Source organism: Arvicanthis niloticus, chromosome 27 (genome assembly GCF_011762505.2).
Source record: "Arvicanthis niloticus isolate mArvNil1 chromosome 27, mArvNil1.pat.X, whole genome shotgun sequence".
In the NCBI taxonomy this organism is placed as follows: Eukaryota; Metazoa; Chordata; class Mammalia; order Rodentia; family Muridae; genus Arvicanthis; species Arvicanthis niloticus.
The window spans coordinates 22,579,996-22,606,045 of record NC_133435.1 but is presented as its reverse complement, the minus strand read 5'-3'; the positions used below and the strand labels follow the sequence as shown (position 1 = coordinate 22,606,045).

At 43.3% G+C, this 26,050-nt stretch overlaps 1 protein-coding gene across 1 annotated transcript; it reads right to left on the bottom strand.

The window, feature by feature from the left end:
- Positions 1-4,861: 4,861 nt before the first annotated feature.
- Plac8 (placenta associated 8) lies at positions 4,862-25,914 on the bottom strand. Its single transcript, XM_076926363.1, has 5 exons — positions 25,767-25,914; positions 14,868-15,005; positions 12,306-12,430; positions 9,318-9,433; positions 4,862-5,095 (listed from the first exon to the last, which is right to left on the bottom strand). The coding sequence occupies exons 2-4, from the start codon at positions 14,974-14,976 to the stop codon at positions 9,329-9,331; spliced, it is 339 nt and encodes a 112-aa protein (XP_076782478.1). The 5' UTR covers positions 14,977-15,005; positions 25,767-25,914; the 3' UTR covers positions 4,862-5,095; positions 9,318-9,328.
- Between the last annotated feature and the right edge of the window lie 136 nt (positions 25,915-26,050).

The following is a 26,050-nucleotide window of genomic DNA, read 5'->3' as shown; positions in this document are numbered from 1 at the left end:
AGTAAAGGAGTGCTTTTTTTTCTAAAATTACAGCTTAAAAGTTATAGGCTGCCCTGAGTCAGAAATATATATATATATATATATATATATATATATATATATCTCCTTCAGTTTTGATAAATTTTTTAGCCATTACTGTTTGAGACAATTTCATTATTTGTATGAGATTTTCATTAAGATTTGGTTCAAAGATGAGAGTTCTGACAAGATAAAATTAAAGAAGTGGTGAAGACTTGTGCTCTTACGTTAGACATAAAAATGTTTACTTTATTGTTCTTGTTGTAATCAGAAATAACTCTTTAAAAGGTTTTTATAGAACTATGACCAAAGTTTCTATTTTGTTAAAAGTTAAATTCAAATAAGTGTCAAATGTAACTCAAGTTGCCTTTTAAAAATTGTTAATAACTGTATGAACCTTCAACATCTTAATAATCCTTGCTGTGAAATGCTACAGATAAGGTAAAAGCCTTGCTTTCACAAGACCTTTGCAGGTTCTGGTCTTCAGATTGGGGACCCCGTCAATTGATCAGGCCGTGGTCAGCAGCAGGTCAATTTGGAGCAGATTTGACTGAGACCTCCATGTGACAGAAGGTAAGGGACACCCAGAGGCCCACGCCAGATTCCGCTGATAGGTCTTGAGAGAGAAGATTATATGAGACCCCACTAAGTTTGATCAGGACACATGAGGTTAAGCAGAGATCAGATAAGTTACCCACAGCCTTTCTAGACTAGCTCATAGAGACATTCTGTCAGTGTAGACAAGGCTCCAGAGGCTACAGAGACTACAAGATAAGTCATTGAAAGATTTAGGAAGTATACTACATATTAAAATGATTGATGGTAATAGCAAGTGAGAGAAGATTTAAAAGAAAGGAATAGAGAAGAGGAATAGAGAAGGTTTAGTGTAAGTCTAGAAGAAAAGAGTAGAGAAGAAGAATAGAGATCAGTTGCTGTGAGTCCAGAGGAATAGAGAGGAATAGAGGAGACTAGAGAGAGGTGAAGAAAGAGAAAGGTGACAGGAAAGAATTTACAGAAAGCAGAAAAAAGGGATTCCAGTCAAAGAGAGATAAAACTCTTTGAAAAAGACCAGTGTGTGCATTGCAAGTAAAGGAGCCAGCTTCAGGGTCCAAGAGGGCCCTAACAAATAGAAGCCAGGGCCAGAAAATCCCAGGCCTCGAAAAACACCCCAAGTGGCGAAGATAACAGCTCTGTGTGAAGACGGCTATTGAGATAGACGGGGCAGCTTGGAGCCACCCAACCTTTGATAGACACAGGGGCTTCCTCCAGGCCAATGGGTCAAAAGGTATTCATGGACTACCCGAAAATGGTGGACTAAGAGATGGGCTGGGTATCCCATTCATTTATGGTCATCCTAGACTGTTCCTACCCTCTGTCGGGTTGAGACTTACTCCCCAGGATTGGGGCCCAGACAGGCTGCAACTAACTGACAAGAACTCACGGGTAGAGGAAAGGCTCCTCCTACTGACTCCAGCCGGGAGCCGAGGTAACGTGCTTTACAGACGGGAGCAGTTTTCTCCATGCTGGTCAGAGACAAGCCAGCGCTACTGTGGTGGACACATGCCATCTGGACTGACTCCCCACCCCTGAGATCATCGGTGCAGAGAACAACCTTGGAACTTGGGGCTGACAAGAAAGCCAACATCTGCATGGACAACAGGTATGCTTTTGCCACAGTCCATGCCTGCAAGGCTATATGCCAAGAGAGGAAACCCTGATGAAACCGGAAGCTGTAAATATTTGTTGCCCAGGATACCAAAAAGGGATGAGACTCCAGCCTGAGGCAACAACCGGACAGATCAAGTGGCTTGATACAGGAGCCCTCCCAGGTTTGGGGCCTAAAATAGACAATGGCGCACACAAGAAGAGAGAACTATACTCCCCAGAAAGCAAAGGATTTACCAGGCTAAATACACAGATGGACTCTTAAGATATGAGTGCAACCAAGCAGCTAAGAGACTTAAAGCGTATAAGGGACCTTAGGTTCTAAGCCAGAGAAATAATAAGACTTAGAATAGATAAGAAATACCTAGGAGAAAACAGCCTAGAATAGGGACCTTCTCGAGGTTTCAAGTGTCCTAGGTAATTAGATCAGATAGCAGTTTTAAGGTAAGTCAGGAATTGTCAGAGATATTAGAAGCTCCACTGTTTATATTGTCTCCGAAGCTCAGGACAGGTAGAGAGAATATACAGGACCCTAAAATTAAACTACCCTTGGGAACTGGCGCTGGCTAGAGTGTCCCTTGTTCTTGCTCCATACCCAGAATGCCCATTTTGTGTGAGAAATGATTTTTCAGGCTACTAAAAGACTGTTCCTGGTGCTGTGGACCATCCGACCTCCTTGAAGTTCACCATCACCACCTGTGACTGATGTCAACTGGAGAAGATCCAGATGCCTGAACAACCCCCTACTCTTTGGCTCCAGGTCTTCTGCTATTCTACAAGGCTAAAGAAGCAGCAGGCCTTGACTCCTGAGACCACCCCAGAGGCACAGGGAAAATGCTGCCTTGGAGGGTGGGACTTAGTGTGTGTACACCCAAGGTTAAATGACAGCTTGTGATTACAAGATTGAAGTTGAAATGTGAATCTAGAGTTATATAGATTTGTTCCTTTTGCAATTTCTCTTTATTATATATGTGATTTTATGTATATGTAGACAGCTATGTGCCACAAAATGTGGAAAAGTCAGAAGACAACTTTGAAAGTGTGCTACAAAGAAAAGGAAATGTTTTGAAACCCCTAGTCAATAGAATAGAGCCCAAGAACCCCTGCTAACAGATACCTAGTGCCTAAAATTGATAAATGGTAGACTTACAGCTCCGGGTTAACACCATGTGTTTCCACTGCTATCTTTGATGAAAACAAAGATTATTGTGTACTTGTCCAGCTAGATCCTGCAGGTACTCTTGAACTGAGTTTGAGATACACCCTAGATGATTCTGCAGACAGCCTATTTTCCTTGACTCTAGCTGTTACATTGTGACTAGGAGTGGCCATAGGTATAGAGACAGGTGTAACTACATTGATACAGACACCTCATTACTTTCATCAGCTGAGAGCTGCCACTGATGTGGATTTGAGAGCCCTAGAACAGTCAGTAACAAAGTTAAGTTGTTACTAGACTTGCTGTTTCTTAAAGGAGAAAGTCTGTGTGCTGCTCTAAGAAAAAATGTTACTATTATGTAGACCATTCAAGAGTGACCAGAGAGTAAATTCAGAAAAAAAAAGTTAGACCAGAGACAAGATAGAGATGCACCGCAACTTTGATTCGAGAGTTGGTTCAATCCTCCCTTGCTGGACCCCTTGTGATTTTACTTTTGCTCTTAACCATAGGCCCCTACATTTAAAATAGATTAGTAACTTTTGTTAGAGAAAGGATAAATGCTGTTCAGCTTTTTGTGTTGCGCCACCAATATAAGACTTTGGGTCAAGAAAATGGTAATTATGATGACACTGGAGTTTAAACTTTTCTAAAGATCCTAATCGGAAAAAGTGGGGTGAGAATAGACTTATTAATAATTGAGTTTTTATGATTAAAAACATAGCCAAATCGGAAAAAGTGAGGAATGTAGAGTGAAAAATTATAAAGGCCATTTTATGAAATATGTGTAGATTTTTTGCCTTACAGAACTGAAAATAAGATTTCAGGCCTTCACATTCCAGGTGAAGGACACTTGCTGGATTACATTCCTCAAGCCTCGCCCAAGGCAGGAAGGCATTCCTGATTACAGATAAAGATGCTACCACCTAGGTGGGGCCCTAGCCCTATAGCCGGAAAAAGTAAAGATAGCAATCTGAAATGGCCGGATAGGGCACAATGGCATGGTAAAAACCACATTTTTGAGAAGAATGCAGGGCGATTTCCACATGACACTAATCATTTAGAGTGAATACCTCTGAATTGTTCCACTGTTTTCATGTTTTGTATCTTTAACAACCCCATCCCACTCCCCTGGTTTGTGGTTTTTCCCTTTAAAACCCTCCAAGGACTGGCCGAGGGGGTCGGACCTTGACTCCAGCGCGAGTACCTGGTCAGACCGCTGGCTGCCAGCTCTTTCCCTAATAAACCTCTGCTGATTGCATCCAGGTATGGTTTCTTGTGATCTTTGGGTGGTCGCGATTCCGGAGGCTTGAGGAAGGGTCTCCCGAGTATGGGGGGTCTTCAGTTCTTTGGGGATGGGGCTTAATGGTTGCTAAATCCTGGTGAATAAATGTTTATGTTTTTGTATCGCAAATTTTGCTTATCCCTAGCGAGCCCGGTTAGCTTATTGGTTGTCTCTGAGGTATTTTGGTGGTGTTGCTTCCTTAGCTAAATTCTACTTTGTGTGAGTTAATGTCTTCTAAGAAAATCTATTGGCAAGTCCTTTATGACATCAATTTTATTACTTTGAGTTTCTTCTACATCACTACCTCATATTTAAACGGATAAAAAATACCACAGACCTCTCCAGCATTCAACAGGAAGTCAGGCCTGGGACGTGCACGGCATAGTCTGCTGGGTCCTTGCACATGTTGATAAGGAACAGGGAAGGACTGAAAACATCCACGGTCTCAGAATAGGTCATTATCGGTATTTGTAGCTTCCAGATCCCAACTCACACTTCGAGGATCAAAATGCTGTATCGCTGTTGCTGAAAAGTCTGCCATCCAGACCCTGAACCATAGGTGGGAATGATGAGACTGTACCCTTAAAATTTATTGGTGACACAAGCGTTTGAGTGAAAGCCAAGATGCGTAAAGCATGGAGGGCAAGCCAAAGGTGTGGCTTGTGGGTGTAGCAGTTACTTAGTATATAAGATGCCCTAAGGCTAATTCCCAGCACTGCACACAAAACAAAACAGTCTTCGTAGCAAAATCTTTTATTTGGTTTATATTTAAGATGTAATGTACAAAAATTATAAGCTGGAATATTTGATGATATGGAAGCAAGGAGAAACCATTTAAAATAAATCAAAAATCCCAATTAAAAAGATTCCACCATTTTGTAATTAAATGTAATCTCAATTGCCAAAGATTTAGAAAGACCCAGGCTGAAGGGGTGTGTGCTGAGTTCAGCTGCTTTAGCGGGAGCTCTCACCTGTGAGGAAAGCAGAAAATAGTTTCTGAATGTCTCAATCTACTTTTATTATTAATAAACATTAATTTACAGAATCATTTTAGAAACACCGAGAAGTTACACAGATCATTCAGAGTTCCTGGACACCCTGTTTCCCTGTTGGTTAACATCAGGTGTTACGGTGGGAGGTTTATCACAGCTGACAGCCAATATCAGCACATTATTAACCGGAGAGAACGTGATTCAGAGGTCCTCTCATCTTTACCAAGCTCTCACTGGATAGTGAATCAGACTTCTCTTGTTGGTTTATTTGTATTTTAAATTATTTTGTGTGTATGACTATTTTCCCTGCATGTCTGTTTGTGCACATGTGTCCCTAGTGCCCATGGAAGCCAAAAGAAAGCATCAAATTCCCTGGAGTTACAGATGGTATGAGTTATCAAATGGCTGCTGGGAATTGAACATGTGACCTCTCTCTAGCCCTATGGATGGATTTGTTTTGTATGGAAACTGGGTCTCACATAGCCCAGGCTGGCCTTCACCTCACTCTACCAGATACTGGCCTTGAACTCCTAATCCTCCTGCCTCTACCGCCCTGCTTCCCAAGTGCTGGGATTGCAGGTGTGTGCCTGTTTTATGAAGTATTGGGAATTGAACTCAGGGCTTTGTGCATCCTTGGCAAAGTACTCTACCACCTCGGCTTCACCTTCAATCCTGTGCTCAGTTTTATTGTCAGTGAATGACATAGGCTATCTATCTAAGTTGACAGAACCAGCAAAGACATTTTACTTCAAACCAGCTCAAGGATTCAGTGAGCTAATTTCTCTTGAGATTAAAAACCAAAGTTTAGTTGTTCTGACTTGTTAGTATGTATATAAGTGGTTGTAAGGTTTGTTGACACTGTTTAATGGAAACTCCTTAAAAAGCTGTGTCTGTGAACAAAAATCTCCTGGAAGGGGTCAGAGTCTGAAGAGATGGATGGTCCCATCGGAATTTTGGAGGTTCAGAGGTTGATAACTTTGTCTTGGGCTAGTGATAGCCTTCTGGAGCACCATTCCTTGCTCCTCTCTGTGTCTGAACCACTGTCTGTGATAATAAATAAAAGGACCTCTTAAAAGCTATTAACTTGGGCTGGAGAGATGGCTCACTGACTGCTCTTCCAAAGGTCCTGAGTTCAATTCCCAGCAACCACATGGTGGCTCACAACCATCTGTAATGGGATCCAAAGCCCTCTTCTGGTGTGTCTGAAGACAGCTACTGTCATATACATAAAATAAATAAGTAAATGAATGAATAAATAAATAAAATCTTAAAAAAAAAAAAAAAAAGCTATTAACTTAGCAGAACACTAGCTCCCACCAATTCAAGAGCTAAGAGCGGCATCAGGTAACATCTTGGGCCTGTAAGACAGCTTCCTTCATCTCGTTGTGCCCCTTTCTGGTAGTGCCCACCGGTGCAGTTTAAAGCTGCCTACCATCATTTATGATTCTTTGTCCTGTAGAACTATAAAAACCCTGTACAACTGCTTCCATGTTGGAGCATGGCATTTGGGGTGACTTAGATTTGTGTTTCTGGGCTGTGGCTACTCATAATGGCTCCAGAGTAAACTCTCTCTCTGTCTCATTCCTTTAAGGATGAGAGCTATTTAAAAAAAATTTTTTTTTTTTATTTAATGTATGTGAGTACACTGTCATTCTTCAGACACACCAGAAGAAGGCATTGGATCCATTACAGATGGCTGTGAGCTACCATGTGGTTGCTGGGAATTGAGCTCTGGAACTCTGGAATAGCAGTCAGTGCTCTTAACCACTGAGCCATGTCTCCAGCCCTGAGAGCTGTGTTTTTTATGTGGACAATGTATATATTTAACGGTGTTCCCATATCTTTATCTCTGGCCTTTATCCTGCCCACTGGGCTGTAAACTATTATTGCTTTTCTCAAGTATGGCTCCACTCACTTAAAATCTCTAATTTCCCCATGCTCACCCAGCATTCATCTATGGCATGCCAAGGCAAACTCACTTTTAAAAAAAAAATCTGTTGTTTCATTATTTTCCTACATACACTCTGTGTTCCAGTCATATTGGCCCAAGCCCATAAAGATGGATGATTTTTCCTTTAAAAAAACTTTTTTTGCTCCATAGGTTCACAGAAGTTGATTCAAAGCTGCCTTCTATTTTTATACATACAAATCGCATGTGTCCACCCCACTGTAAGTCTCTGAGGCTGGTCTGAAAAATAGGACCACCCTTCCCTTCTCCCTCGGTTCTGGTAGGTTCTGCTCAGTGCAAGCCCAGGAGGGAGCTTCTGTGGAGGTCAGAGTGCCATTAACTTGACCGTGCCCTCAGGGTAGCTTTGTAGGGCGCTTTCTTCAGGCCTTTCCCGAGGGATTCTGGGAATTGATGCCTCTTTCCCCTGGGCCTTAGAGGAAGTAACAGCTGAGCAGCTCTTGTCCAGGTAATTGCCCTGCGACTCCGCCCACAGCTGACGCCAGCCCACTGTGCTTCCTCTCACAGTCACTTCTGGCGAACTAAATACAACCTTCTCCAGAACCCAAGCCCACTGCTTTTGAGAAACCGCTGTCCACTCCCCTACAGATCCGATCGTCTTATGGCACTCTGTCTAAAGGCATGCATACACAGAGTTCTATTTAGGGGTATCTTTTGAGCACAAAGCCGTAAGGACCAGAAACTAGTTTATCTTTGTTTACAACAACACCTAGCTGATTTTTTTTTTTTTTATGTAATACTAGATACACAATACATTATTTGCTAAACGAATGAACAGCGTTGTATGCAACTTTCAAGAATTATTTAGGGCATGCTTAAGGGAGAGCTCAGCAGTCAATAGCATTTATTCTCGCCGAGAAACTGGGTTTGGTTCCCAGCCCCATGTAGAGGCTCACAACCAAAGAGTACCCGGCACACATGTGGTAGACACGCGTGTGCACACACACAGGCAAGACATTCACATACATGAAATAATTTTTATTTTTTTAAACAGTAGGGGTAGGGGCTTGGGAGATGGCTCAGGGTTACGAGCACTTGCTGCGCTTCCAGAGAGCAACTGTTCCCAGGACCCACATCAGGTGGCTCACAAGTGCCTGTAACTCTAGCTCCGGGAATTTAACGCCCTCTTCTGGGTTCTGCATGCATGTGTAACACACACACACACACACACACACACACACACACACACTACAAATGTTACAGAATATGTCATTCTTGCTTTTTGACATTAGATATTTTAAATATCTCACCTCAAAACCATTGTCTTAGCAGGAAGTGTGTCTTGCCTTCTTTTTGTATCTGTTTATCTTTTCAGTTTTAAAAAACTATTCCCCCCTCTGTCTCTCTCTGTTTGTATGTCTCTGTCTCTCTGTCTCTGTCTCTGTCTCTCTCTCTCTCTCTTTTTCTCTCTCCATGCAGATTAACCTATACAGATCTTTCCTCAGTCACTTCTCCACTTTTTTTTAAAGACAGGCTCTTACTAACCTGAAGCTTGGTCTTTTGTCTAGCTTTGCTAGTCAGTGGGCCTCAAAGATTCAATTGTTTCAACCCTGTGTGTTGGGGTTATAGGCTGCTGGACCCAGCTTTTACACACACACACACACACACACACACTCAAACTCACACCCGCATGCACACATGCATGCACACGGGCACAGACACAGTCAAACACTCTCACACACTCATAAGCTCACACTCACATACCTGCACACTCTCACACATGCATGCATGCAGGTGCGAACACACACATTTGTTCTAGAAATCCAAACTCAGGTCCTTCTGCTTAAATAGCAAGTAATTTACACAATGAACCATTCCCCCGTCCTTCATTTAAGCTTTGAGACAGAACTTCTTATGTAGCCCTGAATAGACTGGAACTTACTTTGTAGACAACACTGGTTGCCCATAAGTGGGCAACCTTTCTTATGTCTCCTGGGTTTGGGGGTTACAGGATGCACTACCAACTTCAACGTCTTTACCTTCTGTACTCTGTAGCTTATATAAGTGGCAAGTTGCTTCATTAATAGACCAAAATAATTCTGAAAAGTTTATAAACCTTCGCCATTATTTAGTAAATGTGGCTCAAATAAAGGAAAAATCAAAACCAATTATATTACATTACTATAATGAGATGGCACGGGAGACTTAAGACACTCCACTTCTGAATTGTTATTCCAAACAACGAATAACTTCCCCAGCCCCTAATTCTATAGCCCAAGTCCCATACTGACTCACCATCCAGCTCCTTAGAAAGCATTCATGGCTCTCCTCCTGTTAATGTCTCTCTTGATTTGGCACAAAGAGCAAACAGGACAGAAGATGGTGGTCACGTAATCATCACAAATAGATCCCTGTGGAGGACACAGAAGAGGAATGAATGATAGCCAGCACAGCTTGTGGATTTCGGGGCATTTAAAAGAGAGCCAAAAGCAGCAATTCTTTGGATTCTGTTTATTATTTTATACGGTTTATTTCTTTACTTCGTGTGTGTGTGTGTGTGTGTGTGCACGCATGCACATGGGGGTCAATGGGAAACCTACAGGAGTCATTTTTTCTCCCTCTACCCTGTGTGTCCTGGGAATTGAACTTGGGTCTTCCGCTTTGGCCAGAAGTGCTTTTCTATCTGCTGAACCATCTCATTCGCCCTGGATTCAGTTTAGATACCTTTAGGAAAATGTTAGCTGATTTTTCCATGCAACAATTGCTTCTTCGTTCCAGTACTTTATAATTCTGAGACTGTAAGAGTCAATCAAGCTACCAAGTCCAAGAGTACAAGAAGGAGACTTAGAATGTCAGATCTCACAGCCAGGACGCTATTGGGCTCAAAGCATTTACATCAGGATGAAAAGCTCGGGGCACTTGATGGGGCGAGCGGTTTGGGAAGAGATTTGGGGAAGTGGCAAAAAACTTGGGGTCAAAGTACTCCTAAGAACTAGTTTAAAAAGTAAAAGTTTGGCAGGAAATGTAACCACACTCACTGTAAGATATTGACTGTGATACATTTATACATATAAAACTTGGACATGGAATTAGACAAAGGAACACAGAGCTGTCTGTGTAGGACAGCATGGGGTGGGAACCAGGAAGACAAGGGGATTAAAGCCTCTGTGGAGTGTGTAGGTAAAGCCCACCTCAAGAAGCGAATATCTAAGAATATCCAAAGGAAAAGAAAAAAAGAAATTGCTGTAGGCAAAGCAAGCCGGGGAATGGCAGTCTATAAAATGAGATCATTTAAAGAACAATTTGCTCCAGGGCTTTCTTTCATCCATTAAAAAAGAAATCCACACTAGGAAACAGGGAAACAAAGCCAAAAATCCTGAGCAATTTGAGGTAAATACAAAAAGGCTGAAATCCATCCATGAAGGAGAAAAGTCAAGCAGAATCATAGAACTCACAACAGGAAGCAGCCATAGGCGGAAGAGGTGGGGACGCTACACTAGATAAACCCCGAGCAAGTTCAAGCTTCAGGGAACAGGAAAAGTGGGCAGTGAGCCAAACCTGCCTCAGGCCGGTTCTCCTGGGATGCAAATGCAGAGGGTCCAAGCCCAGAGCCTCCCGATGTGGGCCTCAGGGCTCCAGAAGAGCATGGGAGAAAAGGGCGGGTAATGTCGCAGGTATTAGACTGGGTACACACACTCTGAGATACTGCCAAATATCCCTCGAGAGAGACTATCAATTTACAAACCATCAGCATTTACACAAATGTATTCCTATTCCAAGTTACAAGGAGAGAAAAATATCTGAAGATGCACACAAGTTATTGTTTATTACCAGGGAGTAGACTTGGTAACGAAAAGGTTCAATTTTCACTTTTTACTTCACACGTTTCTATTTAAGCGTGTTAAGTATTTTTTAAAAAAATTAGTTAGCTATTTATTTTGTAATTAAAAAATACTGGTTAAATTTCTCAAGTGAAAAAATAATTTCAGTGAAATTAAAATAGGTTCCTAGAAAATACTGCACTTTTGTTTGTGTCCTGTGATGCTTAAGTTTATGTCTCACCTTTTCTAGGGCATAAGTGAACATAGATGTTTGGTTCAACATCAATCTAGATGTTTGTTTGTTTGTTTGTTTGTTTGTTTTTGGTTTTTCAAGACAGGGTTTCTCTGTGTAGTCCTGGCTGTCCTGGAACTCACTCTGTAGACCAGGCTGGCCTTGAACTCAGAAATCCACCTGCCTCTGCCTCCCAAGTGCTGAGCTCAAAGGTGTGTGCCACCACTGCACGGCCAGTCTAGATGTTTATTGAAGATGTACTTGAATAAAAATTAACATTTAAGTCTGTAGGCTTGGGATACAACAGATCAGTTCACATAACGTAGATGGACCTCTCCTCCGATAAGTGGAAGGCCTTTTTATTGGGACCTGAGGCTCAGTGAGGTTGGCCAGGGAGCCGCAGATATCCACATGTCCTCACCTCCCCAGTGCTGGGATTGAACTCAGGTCCTTAGGCTTGCAGAACAAGCGATTCACCAACTGGACTCTTTTCAGCTTTGTCCTTTGGCCTGTTCCTCCTAAGTCTCCTTCTGACAGGGTCATGCTATGTACCTCAGGCTGGTGTCAAACCCCCAATCCTCCCACCTCAACTTCCCAAGCCCTAAAATTCCAGGTGTGTGTGTGTGTTATCACGCTCGGCTAGCTGAAGACCTTGGTAGAAAAAAAAGAGGATTTCTCTTGAATAGGAAAAAAAATCTGCTTGGAAACTGCCTGTGGACTTGAATGTCAATTTATCCATGAATAAGCCTTATATATATACACACACATATATATGTATATATGTAATATATATATATATATACACACATATATATATACACACCACATATATGTATATATGTAATATGTACATATAATATATATGTAATATATAATATGTATATTCTTATATATAGAAATATGTGTATATATATACACACATGCATCTACACACCCATTGACTGTTTTCCCCTGTAGCTCTGATTAAAAGGCTATCCCATTTCATACCGTGTTATAATGGTAAGCACATGCATGGACAGTTTGGATTAGATATGCCTCTCTCTGCTACTAGGGCACATCTCTGGGTCAAAGACTGCATCGGCTGAATTTAAGGTTGCAGCTGCTACAAAACTCTGGCCTATCAAATTCAGAGTTTGGATACAGTCAAATGGCAGCCACTCCTACAACAGTTACCGTAAATAAGGTGAATACAGTTGCCAGCTAGAATGATAACAAAGGTAAGAGACTCACAGGAATGCCATATCGGGTTCGGTAGAGAGTCCTCATCGCCACCGTTGTTCCACACAAACAACATTCATTCATGTCAGCTGCCACTTGACATCCAAGACAAGTGTAGCAAAAGGTCCCACAGAGGCCTGGAAACATGAAAACAAGAGTACTCGTTACTTTAGACTGCCCGGTTGGCTACACCAAGATGAGGCCTTTCTCCTTTCTGCTGCAAGTCCGACTTCGTTGTTTGGGCGGGGCTTCATTACGACCCCGCCCCATCATCTCAAAAGTACACCATACATGGAAAAGACCTAGCTCTTTTCCAGTAGTGGCATTCACGTATAAGTTACTGAAACCTACCCATATTCCAGGTAAAACCCTTGGTACTAACAATGTCTTCAGTCGCAATCCAGTAGGGATACAATAGGAAAGATTAGGAGATAGGAAAGAGGAGACCCAGTCTAGCATGCCCGGGGTCACTTCAGAGTGGCGCCTACAAGGCCCTAAGTAGGAAGTACTCACGGCTTGAGCCAGATGGTGGAGCATGGTTAGAAATGTTTTTAACGGACTAAAGAGAATTAAAGTCTGAGATAATTTGTCACATCCATACACAGTGGCCAAGATCCTGGCATAGGATGGGGATGAAGCTAGGGGGTGGAATATGGGGTGTGTGTGTGTGTGTATTTGTGTATGCGATCAGGCCAGGAAGAACCACCAAGTATTTTGTGAGAAATTAATTTGGTCAGATGTTCATTTAAGAAAATCTACCATAAACCGAGCGGTGGTGCGTGCCTTTAATACCAGTACCGGGGAGGCAGAGGCGGGTGGTACTGAACTTGAGGACAGCCTGGTCTACAAGAAAGAGTTCCAGGACAGCCAGGACTACATAGAGAAACCCTGTCTCCAACAAACAAGTGAGCAAACAAACGAAAGAAAGAAAAATAAGTAAATGAAGAAAGAAAGAAAGAAAGAAAGGAAGGAAGGAAGGAAGAAAGAAGGAAAGAAAGAAAGGAAGGAAGGAAGAAAGAAAGAAAGAAAGAAAGAAAGAAAGAAAGAAAAAAATTTGCCACACAACAAGGAAGGCTGCATTAGAGCTCAACCCGCCATCCCACACAAACTTTTAAAAATTACATTTTATTTAGTGTGTGCACACACAGGTAAGGGTCAGAGGGTAATTTTCAGGAGTTGATCCTCTCCTTCCACAATGTGGGTCCTGGGAAATAGAACTCAGGCTGAGAGGCTACGCCACAGTCACCTTCCCCACTGAGCCATCTTGGTGGCCCTACATTAAAACTCACATTTCCAAGTAAGTGTATATTCACATAATCGAGTAGCAACTTGGGGCTGGAGGAGTAAAAGTTAGTCTTTAGGGACTTTGACTACTGTAGTCTTTATTAAGATTTTGATTTTCAGATGTCACAATGTGTCGTGGGATGCATTAGCCAATCAGCCCCCGTTTCCTAGTGAAGCCATGGAGAGCTTTGGAAGAACTCGCCTGGAATTTGTTGCCTCTGCCTTCCATGAAGTATTAGCTTCCTTCGGCTCCAAGTTCCATCCCGCTTCGAGATGAAGCTTGTATACTTGCTTACCACTGAGGCGTAGGCTTCAAAGCAAACCTCTCCTCCCTGAATTGCCGTGGACAATTGCTGGTCCCCATTGCCACCCACCTCGTTTTCTTCCCTGTTTACTCAGAGAGATCTTACCGCACACAGGGAAACTTAACTGTAGAGATTGAAATCGTTCTCTGAGAGGGTGCTGAAACTCTCTCAAAGCGTCCTGTGACTGACTATAAAACAAGATTTAATGTGTGTGCAACCAAGAAGAGATTTAATTGCTGTTGCTCCTTTTTTTTTTTTTTTTTTAAATCAGGTTTAGGGGACTGAAAAGATGGCTTAGTTCTGGCTGCTCTAATCTTCTAGAGGTCCTGGGTTCAACTCCCAGCACCCACATAGCAGTTCACACTGTCTGCAACGCCAGTTTCAGGGGATCCAACACCCTCATACAGGGCATATATGCAAGCAAAACACCAATGCACATAAAATAAAAATAAATGCATTTTTAAAAAGTCAGGTTTAGCCAGATAGTGGCTATATAGGCTTTTAATCCCCACCAGAAGCAGGTGGATCTCTGAATTCGAGGCCAGCCTGGTCTACAGAGAGAGTTTCAGGATAGCCAAGGCTAAAACAAAGAAACCTTATCTCAAAAACAAAACAAAACAAAACAAAACAATAAAACCAAGCCCTGAGGTTTAAGTAAAAATGTTTCATAATCTGTTTATAATGACTAGGCCAGGCCAGTTCGTTTTAGAGTCACTTAAGGCTTTCAATGTTACCTTAACTGAAGGATTTATTTTAGGGGTAACTTGTTTTTTTGTTTTGTTTTGTTGTTTTTTTGTTTTGTTTTGTTTTGGTGGCTGGAGAAGAATCAGGTATAATGAGTAGACTGTCTTTGATGTTTACTGTACCGTTCCCGGATTCTCAGGAGCTTAGCAACTTTCCACACAGTCAGGGAGGAATGTGGGGGCGGGGGGGGGGGGGGAGGCGGGGGTTGTATCAATTATAGGGACACCTTCCGGGTACTTACAGACTCCGCAGTCACTGAAGCAATCACACAGGCTGGTTTGCCAGTTGGAATTTTGGGGAGCACGAACAAATCCAGGTTGAGTCACGATGACTGTTGGTCCCTGAGCCATCTTCAATGCGAGATCTCAAAAGACCAGGTCTGAAAAAGAAAAATGTTGGCGTTTCAGCCCGAAGCTGCTCTGGGAAGGCGCGGTGTGCCGCTTACCTTACCGCCTCTTAGCTAGCTAGCCCTTCCTGCTGTGCTCCACTGGCTAGGGACAGGAGGTGGTTGGAGAAATCAACTTGTTGATCTCTAAAGAACCTTTCAATCTCCACCTCCGAGGGGACAGAGCCCTCAGGGGAAAGGAATTCACTGAACTGGCAAGGTGAACAGGTGTCTCTCATGGGTGAAAGAAAGGAAAGGCTATTTTTATACAGGTCCCTGCTGTCCAGAAGATGGGAGACCCGAACCATTGGCCTGGGACAGGGTTAGGGTTGGGGAACCGTGCAAAACTACTCTCCTCCCTTTCTCGCTCAACAGCCTCGGGTTTTCACACAACTCTCCTGAATCCAAGCAGCTCCGTCATTTCACGGTTACCAGAACCTGAACCTCCTATCCGTGCAACTTAACCCACGACTCGTGGCAAGGGCTAGCAAGCCCTTATCATCCCAAACGCTTTCCTAGTGTTCTGTTTTTTTGTTGTTGAGGATGCTGACTTGTTTTCCGAGCCAGCAGCTCATCAGGTAGCCCAGGCTAGCTTCAAGCTCATGATTCTTCCCTGCTTCAAGCCTTCCATATGCTGGCATTACAGCTGTGTGTCAGTCACAATTCCCAGCTGAGCAAAGCCTTTATGGAGTGTGTTTTGTTAGGCTATTCCTAATATCTCTTCATTATGGGGGAGTGCTGAGGTTCAGGGGTGTGACCGACATTTGGAATGACAGTGTCTTTACTAAAGCCTTCGTCTCTAAAGCCACACGATCCCAGCCTTCTAACTAGTCATGTGATCTCAATCACTTACATTTTTATTTATTCATCTGTGAAATCAAAGTGGTTACTGGCTTGCCCACCTCACCTGTGCATCGAGAGCACTAAGTAGAGTCTGCAGACAATTTTAATGGGCAGTTTTAAAAAATGAATACAAATCCATAGGAGAGTGGCCGTAACACACACAGATTTGACAAGGACATCTCTGTGGGTGGCAATACTGTCAGCTAGCTTATCCACAGGCAAGGCATTAGAGCTGCATTGTGCATTTACCCCGCCATAGGAAATTATCATTTCTATGGATTTACTAAGAAAACAGGAATGGTGGGGGAGGGGTTAACTCAGTTGTGAAATTCAGATCTTTTCCTGAGCTCTTGCCTAGGACCCCTGCTGTCCAATGCTACTGGCTTTACTCAGGACTGCCACTGGTCTATGAGGGTCTCTTGGAAAGCAGGACTCCCCTTTCTCATTAAAAAAAAAAAAAAAAAGTGTTTGTGTGTGTTGTACATATAGTGTGTATGCAGTTGTGAGTTGTGTGTGCCTCTGGAGGCCAGAAGAGGGTGCCACGTACCCTGCTCCACTTCTCAGTCCCTTGACACAGGGTGTGACCAGCAAGCCCAGCCATCCCTCCTGTCTCTGCCCTCTAGGGCTGGGAGACATGTGCAGACACTCCTGGCTTTTTACTTGGGTGCTGGGGATCAAACTGAGCACCCAAGTTTGAGGATCAGGCACACTACCCTGCGTAGCCCCACCTCTGCCTCCTTCTCCTTCTCCCACTGTCTTTAGCATCAAGTCCAGTGTTAAACTCACAGTAGCTGCTTTAACTTCATTGCTGAATTAAGCAGTAAGGGTGTTGGGTCATTTTTATTTAGAGATTTGTTACATATTTTTAAAGGCACAAAAGGGCTAGGAGTGGTGGCAAACGCCTTTAGTTCCAGCTCATGGGAGGCAGGAGTAGGCGGGTGGATGTCTGTAAGTTCAAGGCTAGCCTGGTCTGCATAGTGAGTTCCATGACAGCCTGAGACCATCTCCTAAACAGAACGCTTTTAAAGATGGACGATTTGGCTCTGTCTTTTCATAGCAGTGAGGAGTTTTCTTCAGTTACCTTTGCTTTGTTCTCTTTATATCTCATCATTTGCAACGTCTGCTAGGTCAGTGGTTTTCTTGAATGAAAAAAGAGAGCAGTATATGATGCCCAGAACAACCTTAAATGAAGGGTATGAGTGCATGTTTCTCCATGTGACTAGGAGTGTTCAAAGATGCTTGAAATATAACTGAATCTGCATGCACTTTGATATAGTTAATTATAAACCAATCCAGCCCTCTGAATCCTAGCAAACAGCACACAAACAATGTTTAGTTATTTCAGAGGAACTAAACCATAAAATTGGTTTAGTTTTAAAAAGAGGCAGGCTGGGCTCACCTTTAGTGTAAGCACTTGGGATAGCAGAGGCAGACATGTCTGTAAGTTGTGGGCCAGCCAAGGCTACATAGTGAGACTCTGTCTATAAGAAAGGGGTGGAGGTGGAGCAGAGGAGGGGGAGACAAAGAGGAAGGGGCTTCCAAAGTGTTTTTGAGTGTTTGTATCTGTTGACTGTTATCATTATATTCAGTAAATGTCCATTAGTTCTTTTCCCTTCCCTGCTACTGGGTGGAGTATGCAAATACTGGGGCATTTTTAAAAGATTTAGTAAATAAAGCAAGTATAAGGAGAAAGGGTGCCAAATTTGACATTGAGAATGTCTAAAACAACAAACAAACAAAAATCATGCACGTTGGACACATGGCTAAGTGGTTAAGAGCACTGGCCATTCTTCCAGAGGCCCTGAGTTCAATTCCCAGCACATGGTGGTTCATAACCATCTATAAAGAGATCTGGTGCCCTCTTCTGGCCTGCAGGAGTACATGCAAATAGAGCACTCATACATAAATAAATTTTAAAGAACAAATAAAGGAACCAAAAAAAAAAGGAAAGAAAAAAATAAAAAACAAAATGAGACTCAAAAGTCCCAAGGTTAGGAAACTGGTGAAAAGACAGGGTCAAATAGTTTGCAAAAGAAATGAAAAAACAAAAACAAAACAAAAAAAAAATCCAAAAACCCATTATCAACAACAACAACAAACCCCCCCAAAAACCCACTGAGCAGTGGTGGCGCACGCCTTTGATCCCAGCACTTGGGAGGCAGAGGCAGGTGGATTTCTGAGTTCGGATTTCTGAGTTCGAGGCCACCCTGGTCTACAGAGTGAGTTTCAGGACAGCCAGGGCTACACAGAAACCCTGTCTCGAAAAACAAAAACAAGCAAACAAACAAACAAACAAACAAACAAACAAACAAAAAACCCAAACCCCAAAACCAAACCGAGATGTTCCCATCAGTGAGGAAGAAGAGCTACTGGCTGAGCAAAGCTGAGAACTCGAACTCAGATGCTCATGGTGAGCCACTGCCAGCACCAGCAAAGCTCCAAGGTTGATCTTTAGCACTAAACCCTGGTCAGAGCTCTCAGGAGAGAGCAGCTGTACAGACTTGCTAGGGGTGAGTGCTTCTGGTGAGAATAGCTTTCATATTTCGAAAGCATTCTGCAGAGTAATGGGGCTGTGACAGGGTTAACTTGGGAAGTACAAATGGTGAGGTCCCTATGAGGCTTCTGAACACACTGGAGCACCCAAAGATGAGCAAAACTTCAAACCAGGCAGCACATATCTATAGTCCCTGGTACTTGGGGAGCCAAAGCAGGAAGATCAGTAAGGCCCAGTTCTAGAGCAGCATGAGTGACATAGTAAGATTCTGTCTGAAAAACTAAAACAAACTAAAAACATCTGGGTAGGTGCCAGGACCAAGGGAGCCATGAGACAAGCAAGTTTACGGGCACATATGGATACAGAGGTAGATATGGTGGAAGTATGTGAAGATAAATTCTGTTTACGTCCAAAAGGAAGGTACACCTAGTACCCAAATCTTGATTATTAAATGCCATTGTTCAATAAAAAGAGCCCGATGACTTCAGGACTGGGAGGGGAAGGTCTAAGGTGAACCTGGGACACATGGCTCAAGAGTAGAATTTATGAAATGAGTCACTGCTGAGTGGGGGCTAGGAGACACTTCCTAGGAAGTTTGATGGCCAAATTTAGGACAATTTGAGCAAAAAAGGTAATGTTATTAGATTACAACTCATAGAAGAAACTATCTGTAGCTCTCTCTATATTATCTGTATCTTATCTATGTGATACTAGTCTAGACAACAGAATTTTAAGTGGGAGAGAAAAGATTGCACTTTCTTTGTTCCAATGAGTGTAGAAGGAATAACGGGAATATAAGACCAGCATTTGGCATACGCCATAGTGGCCACCATAGGCAAGGCTGATGGGTAGAGTCTCTGATATTATTGAGATATTTTTCATTTTTACCTGTGGTTCCTGGCTTATTATTCCCTCCCCCCAAATGAGCCATAAAGACTGTGATTTCACCTCCTCAAAGTCAACGAAACTAACCTTTCCCATCTTTTTGTCTTGGACTTGACCATAAGAACAGTTTCCTATCTCCTCAGTCAGCCAATCACACACAGCCATTGTAGGATCTGGGTCATGAGGAAGTAACACTGAAGGAGCAGGCCAGGTGGGCTTGATGCTTCCCCACCTGGTCTACGAGGCGTAGTGACCACTCAGCAGCATCCTCACCACCCAGAGGATGGAGTTTGCAGAGGGCTGGGAACGTAGCTCAGTTGGTAGAGTGCTTGCTTAGCACGCCAGAAGGACTGGTCATGGCAGCATTGTAAAGTTAAACATGGTGACACACTCCACTCATTCCAGCAGGAGACAGGAGGTTGGGAAGTTCAGAGCCAACAGCTGTGTAGTGAGTCGGAAGACAGCTTGGGCTATAAGAGACTCTGTTTCATAACAGCAACAGCAAAAGGTCTGCTTGAGTCTGGAGGCTTGCGACTTTGAAGCTAGTCTGTGCAGTAAGGAGACTATGTAAACCCAAAGCAAATACAACTAAGTAACAAGAACACAAAAGCCCAACAACAACAACAAACCATCTACTGGTAGTTGAATTAGTAGATTTATTCCTTGTTCACAGAGGGGAATCGTGGACAGTTGGTTGGGAAGAGAGTGGATGGAAAGACTTCTTAGAGAGTGTAGGCTGCCACGGAATGGTTTGGAAGAGGAATCAGGAGGTACTGGGGGCGGGGGGGGGGTGTGAGGCAGAGAGGGGGAGAGGGGAAGAGGGGAAGATGGGGAGAGAGAGCTCCTGTAAACAATTCAACAACTGTGGAGGTCACAGGGCTAGTCTGGGTATTCCTGGGTCCGCACTAACTTTGCTGTTAACAGCTCCGAATGAAGCCACCCAGCAGGTTTTATTATCTTGCCTTAGGATTTTTTTCTCTAAAAAGCTCCCTCTGTCTGTCTGTCTGTCTGTCTGCCTCTCTCTCTCTCTCTCTCTCTCTCTCTCTCTCTCTCTCTCTCTCTCTCTCTCTGTGTGTGTGTGTGTGTGCGTGCGTGAATTTGTTTAATTAGGGTTACTCACAGGAGCCTGGGTAACTAGCCAGTGACCCAGTGACCACACCAGAGAAGAAAAATGTCTGTCTCCAGCAACCTGAGCAATGCCTCGTGTAACCTAATGATTAACTGCAAAGTTAGCTATTCCAGGAAAGGGCTAACACCATGTCCTTAAGACACGATAATCTAAACTTCCTTTGGCTTTTTGGAACCCAGAAGGTCCGATGACCTATGAGTAACAGCAGATGGTTGGCCAGAAAAACAGCCCATCCAAAATTGATAACTGCCACGGGCCTCGCCAGATTATCGCCCCAGCAATTTCTCCATAAGCCTTGTCTCTGTAGCCCCGAAGCAATGTAGCTTCTTTTCCTTTCTTTTCTTTTTTTTGAAGGAGGCTCTCATATAGCGTAAACTCCCCTCAAAACTGTTCGTGACCAAGGATAATCTTGAACTTTGGGTCCTCTTGCCCCACCCAGTACTGGAGATTGAATCCAGGACCTCCTGCATTGCTAGGCTACCTCAACTGAGCGCATCTGCCCCGCCCCCGCCCCCTCCACCTCAAGACTGGAGTGTTCATCTTCCAACTTTTTCAAGTGTCTTACAGGAAGCCACAGCTGCTTCCTAAATTTATTTAATCAGCTTCGGGAAAAGAAAGTAAAAACATTGCAGTAATTCATTTTCCTTGCGGATCCTTTTCACAGTTAACAGGAGCCGACGGCTTTGAGAGCAGCGTTGACTGACGCAAAACTAGGAAAACGTTGCAGGCACTACTTCCCCCGGGGGAGGTGCTTGAAAATGCGTTTCAGCGGCTGGGGGCAGACCCTAAGATCCCCAAACAATACAATGGGTGATGGGTGAGGTCAAGCTTCCTTCAGAACTCAGCATGGGGTCCCCCAAAGCTGATGCATGCCTTAGATTCATTCCCTCCACCCCAACTCCAGCGATAAAAAGTCAGAAATTCCGAGAGATGATGCACCACGGTGCCTTGAAAAGCAAGGCGTTTTAGAAAACAGAAAAGCATGTGTATTCAAATTTAGTTTGCATTGCCTTTGAATAGTCAAACGCCAGAAAGAATACAGAGACGTGAGTAATACTGGGCGGTTACCTCAGGGTGAGCTGCTGATAACTCTTTTTCATGTTTATCTTTCGGATTTATTATTTTTACGATAGTGTTGAGGAAATTGTTAGGGCCGGGAGACAGATCTGTGATAGAGTACTTTCTGTTTGTGAGAGGCCCAGGACTGGAGCTCCCCCGCCTCAGCAGCAGCAACAACAGCAAAAAAAAAAAAAAAAAAAAAAAAAAAAAAAAAAAAAAAAAAAAAAAAAAAAGTTTATTTCTTTTATAATGAAATCTTGAGGTTACTGTGATTTCTCTTTCAGGAGGAAAAATCAAATCAGAGACTAACATCTTTAAGGGGATTAAGCCAGCAGCCATAGCTCTAGTATTATTCCTGGGTTCTAGTCAGTGCCAGTACATTGATAGCATTTGATGACACCAGTGGAGGGACTGAAGAAGCATCCTTCCTACTGTCTTCAAAGGAAAATTGTAATCCTTTAACTCATTTCTACATTGCGATTTAGATATAAGCACGGGCATCTGAAGGGTCCTGAGAGAAACCACTGGCTTGTGGTTATGTAACTATCCATTTCCTGGCAACCCTCACTCAGAATATCCCAGATGTCTGTGTATTTACTTTGGGCTGCATAGACTTTACAACCACATGAGAACACACTCATCTGTATTTGTGGCAAAGACTTGTACCCAGAACAATTCACCTGTTCATTGACAGATAATTGGAAAAAAAAAATTCTTTTCTCTGCTTGTGGCCTAGTCATGAGTCAGTCTAAGCTGTATATTACTGGGCAAGGTGGTAGTGCCTGTAATCCTAGCACTTTGGAGGTGGAGCTGGGAGAAAAAAATTATAGTAACAACCATAACAAAACTCATATCTGTTTCATTTGTTTAACCCAGGAGAAATTTGAAGACATATATAATGTGCCCTACACATATGGAAACCATTCCAGTCCCTTTGGTATTGTAAGGTTTTTTTTTTTTTTTTTTCTATTTCTAATACAGAAAAAAAAATCAAATTACAAATAAAATAATAAATTAAAAGGTTGCATATTTCAGAATAGATCTCTCTCCTCCCTCTCTCCTTTCCCTCCTTCCCTCTCTCCCTCCCTCTCCCTTCCTCCCTCTCCCTTCCTCCTTTTCTCTCTCTCTCCCTCCCTCCCTCCCTCTCCCCCTCCCTCCCTCCCTCCCTCTCCCTTCCTTTCTCCCTCCCTCTCCCCCTCCCTCCCTCTCTCTCTCTCCCTCCCTTCCTCCCTCCCTCTGGTACTGGGGATTGAATCTAAGGCATGCATCTAAGGCATGCTGTGTGTTAGGCAAGAGGGAGCTCAGCTAACTTCCTCTTTTGAAGGTGGGAGACTGTGGGGTGGGCACCCGTGGGGACCTCGGTGTTTCCGGAACCGAAACCAAGCATGGGTAGGAGGGGTTGGGGGTCGCGCAGAAGGTTTTGAAGGTGGCATACAGCTGGGGGAAGGATGCTCCGCCCAGCACTGGCTAGAAGTGCAGTCCTAGAAGGAAGGAGCGCTCCAGGATTGCCATTTGCACCTCCAGCTTCCTCTGAAGAGATTCTTAGACTGTAGCCCTCGGTTTCTCATTGAAGAATACACCTCCTCCACAGTTGAAGAGCCAACAGGGACAGGGGAGCATGCCCTGCCCCTGATCCCGGATATCCATCGAAACCAACCAACAGAAGAACTAACCACAAAACACTAGGAGAGGTCTGCAAAAACTCACTCGATGCCCTCTTAAGGCAGCCTGATCCGGTCACAGTCCCTGTCAGTTGGAAGTTACAACAAAAACGTAAATGCCATGCAAAGTGTCCCTAAACCCACTTTTCTTTTTTTCTTCTATAAAGGTTTAACCTTAGTCATCTTAAAGGAAAAGTCACCAGGAAGTGAAGGGGTTAAAAAAAGACCCCCCCCCCCCCAGCCGGGCGGTGGTGGCACACGCCTTTAAGAAAAGAAAACAAGGGGCTGGAGAAATGGCTCAGTGGTTAAGAGCATTGACTGCTCTTCCAGAGGTCCTGAGTTCAATTCCCAGCAACCACATGGTGGCTCACAACCATCTGTAATGGGATCCAATGCACTCTTCTGGTGTGTCTGAAGACAGCAAGAGTGTACTTATACATAAAATAAATAATTTAAAAAAAAAAAAAAAGAAAACAAAACAAAAAGACCCCCCCCCCCAACTGCCTAGCATCTGCCTAATGCTGTGCCCTGTTTCTAGGAGTGCTGTGTGACCTTATGTTTGATCATATGTGAATACTGGTACTGAGCTTGAGGTGACAGCCTGTGTCTCAAACTCTGTTTGTCCACCCATCCTTTCCCAAGCCAATTTAAGAGTCAAATTAATAGTGGAAACCAGAAAAAGGACATTCCCCCACGCCCAGTCCACAAATCTGCCTTCCGGGTCCTGACTGAGATTAAGGTTTAACCTGAAGACTGGGATCTGCACAAGTAAGCACTATGTGGCGTCAGCAGCATCCGGTAAGGTGGTCTGACAAGTTGCAGAACTCTGGAGTCCTTTTTTGTGAGATAAGTCCCTCCCCTGACCAGAGGCCTTTTCCTCTGGGAAATTCCCATTCCTTTAGGGTCTGTTGTTATAATAGTCCAATAGTAAGACTATGAGATGTCAGCATCTCTTTAGAATATCTTCATTTTTGTCAGACCCCTCACAAAAAGCATTTTGGAAATCTTGATGGTTAAGTGGGTTCCTGGTCACTACTCTGGAAAGCTGTAATTAGCCTAGAGTCCGGGAGTTTGTAATCATCAGTTTTCTGGGCTACAGCCCCTGTGTCTTGACAAAGGCTGCTTTGGTGACTTAAAAAAAAAGAGTGCTCCCCCCCCCCGCCCCCGCTGACATAGCCCCTGCCTGTGCACATGTCCAAAGAGCACGTGCAAACTCAGCTCCTGATACTTATCTGCTGGTGACGCAGGACCGACCCCTGGAGGGTGGACTTGCATACCTTGCCACCTCTGGCTCTTTGCTTTCCTGCCTGTTACAAATAACTCCAAGTCCATTAGAAACATGTACTGACCCAGCTGTGTGTTATGGACCAAGGAGAAATCTGTAGTTCTGTCTGTGGGGGCAACCCTACTCAGAGCTTGCCGCATATGACATCTCTGAACACACAATCTGAAAGTAATAAACACTGTGGTGGGGACCACTCAGGGAAAAAGAAAAAAAAAAAAAAAATGGAGGTGAGGAGACAGAAATAGGACTCTAAGTAGATAGGCTTTAAAAAGTAACATGATAAATATCTTCCTTAGGCGTTTCCTTGGCAAGGACTGGTCCCCGCCAGGAAATCTTGTAGGGTTTGGCTTACATGTTGAACATCTTAATTTTCTCTCTTAGTCTTAGGCTCACTCTTGTACCTATATTTCTGCCTCAGAACACACCACTTTTTTTTTTTTTTTTTTTTTTTTTTCCGAGACAGAGTTTCTCTGTGTAGCCCTGGCTGTCCTGGAACTCACTCTGTAGACCAGGCTGGCCTCAAACTCAGAAATCCGCCTGCCTCTGCCTCCCAAGTGCTGGGATTAAAGGCGTGCGCCACCACTGCCCGGCAGAACGCATCACTCTTTAGAAGGAGAATACACTGGCCTAATAAAATTATGTTTCATGGTACTGGTTATATTAATGAATTTTGTTAATATTGATAAAGCCAGGCTCTAAGCGACATGCGCTAGAAGTTCTTCTATTTTACATTGGTATTAAAATTCTGTGCTCTCCAGTCTCATGAGCCACCCAGTATGAGATATGAGTGTTTCTCTGTGAATACCAGTGAAGACCAGGATTAAATCCCCAGAGCACTGAGATTTTTGCTTTCATAATGAGAATTTTTAAGGATTCTCAAACTTTACAAACTAAATCTACAAAATTCCATTGACTAAATTTATAAAACTCCCCAGGTAGTTTAAATGAATGTATGTATGTATTATATATATATATATATATATATATATATATATATATATATGAATGATATGTATATATGATTATATATATATATATCATATATATATGCACAAAGAAACTAGATTACTCCAATGAGAGAGAGAGAGAGAGAGAGAGAGAGAGAGAGAGAGAGAGAGAGTCTAGTTAGGAAAGCCAGCACAGAAAATGCCCTCTCCATTGAAAGTGCCGTTCCAGAGGATCCCGCTGACATGTTTCAAAGTGAGATGCTTACTTGGCATGCCTGACTCACAAACTCTGAGTTTCACTAAAAATTACTAAATTTAAAGCAATTAGGGAAGAAAACACTGATCTTTCAACAGAATCTCGAACTACATTAGGAATAAAATAAAACCATGAAATCACTTTTAAAGGAAAGTTCCCCCTAGGTTTAAAGAATTTCTTAATAACAAATACTTACAGTTCGAAAGGTTTGGGCAGGACGGGTCCTGTGGTCTGGAGTTGAGTCTTACTACAAATGGAGAGACTCTGAGGAAGGGAGAGGTGATCAGCCCGGTGGAGGGTGGGGTAGGAGTGGGCTGTAGTCCAAAGGGCAAAGTGCTCTGATTGGCTGTGGTAATCCCGGCAGAAGTGCTAAACTACCTATTACCAAATAGGGCCTTTCCTTCTTTACAATTACAGTGGGCTAAGGAATACCTTGGTGGGGAGGAGAGGTGGTGCTTCTGCAGTAGTTGATTAGTCTAC

Bases quoted from the DNA above. Each gene is read 5' to 3' on its own strand.
- Plac8 (XM_076926363.1), bottom strand. From the start codon at position 14,976: ATGGCTCAGGGACCAACAGTCATCGTGACTCAACCTGGATTTGTTCGT. The intron at 12,431-14,867 runs GTAAGTACCCGG...TCATGTTTCCAG, and splicing joins CTTCAGTGACTGCGGAGTCT to GCCTCTGTGGGACCTTTTGC. The intron at 9,434-12,305 runs GTGAGTCTCTTA...TGTCCTCCACAG, and splicing joins GAACCCGATATGGCATTCCT to GGATCTATTTGTGATGATTA.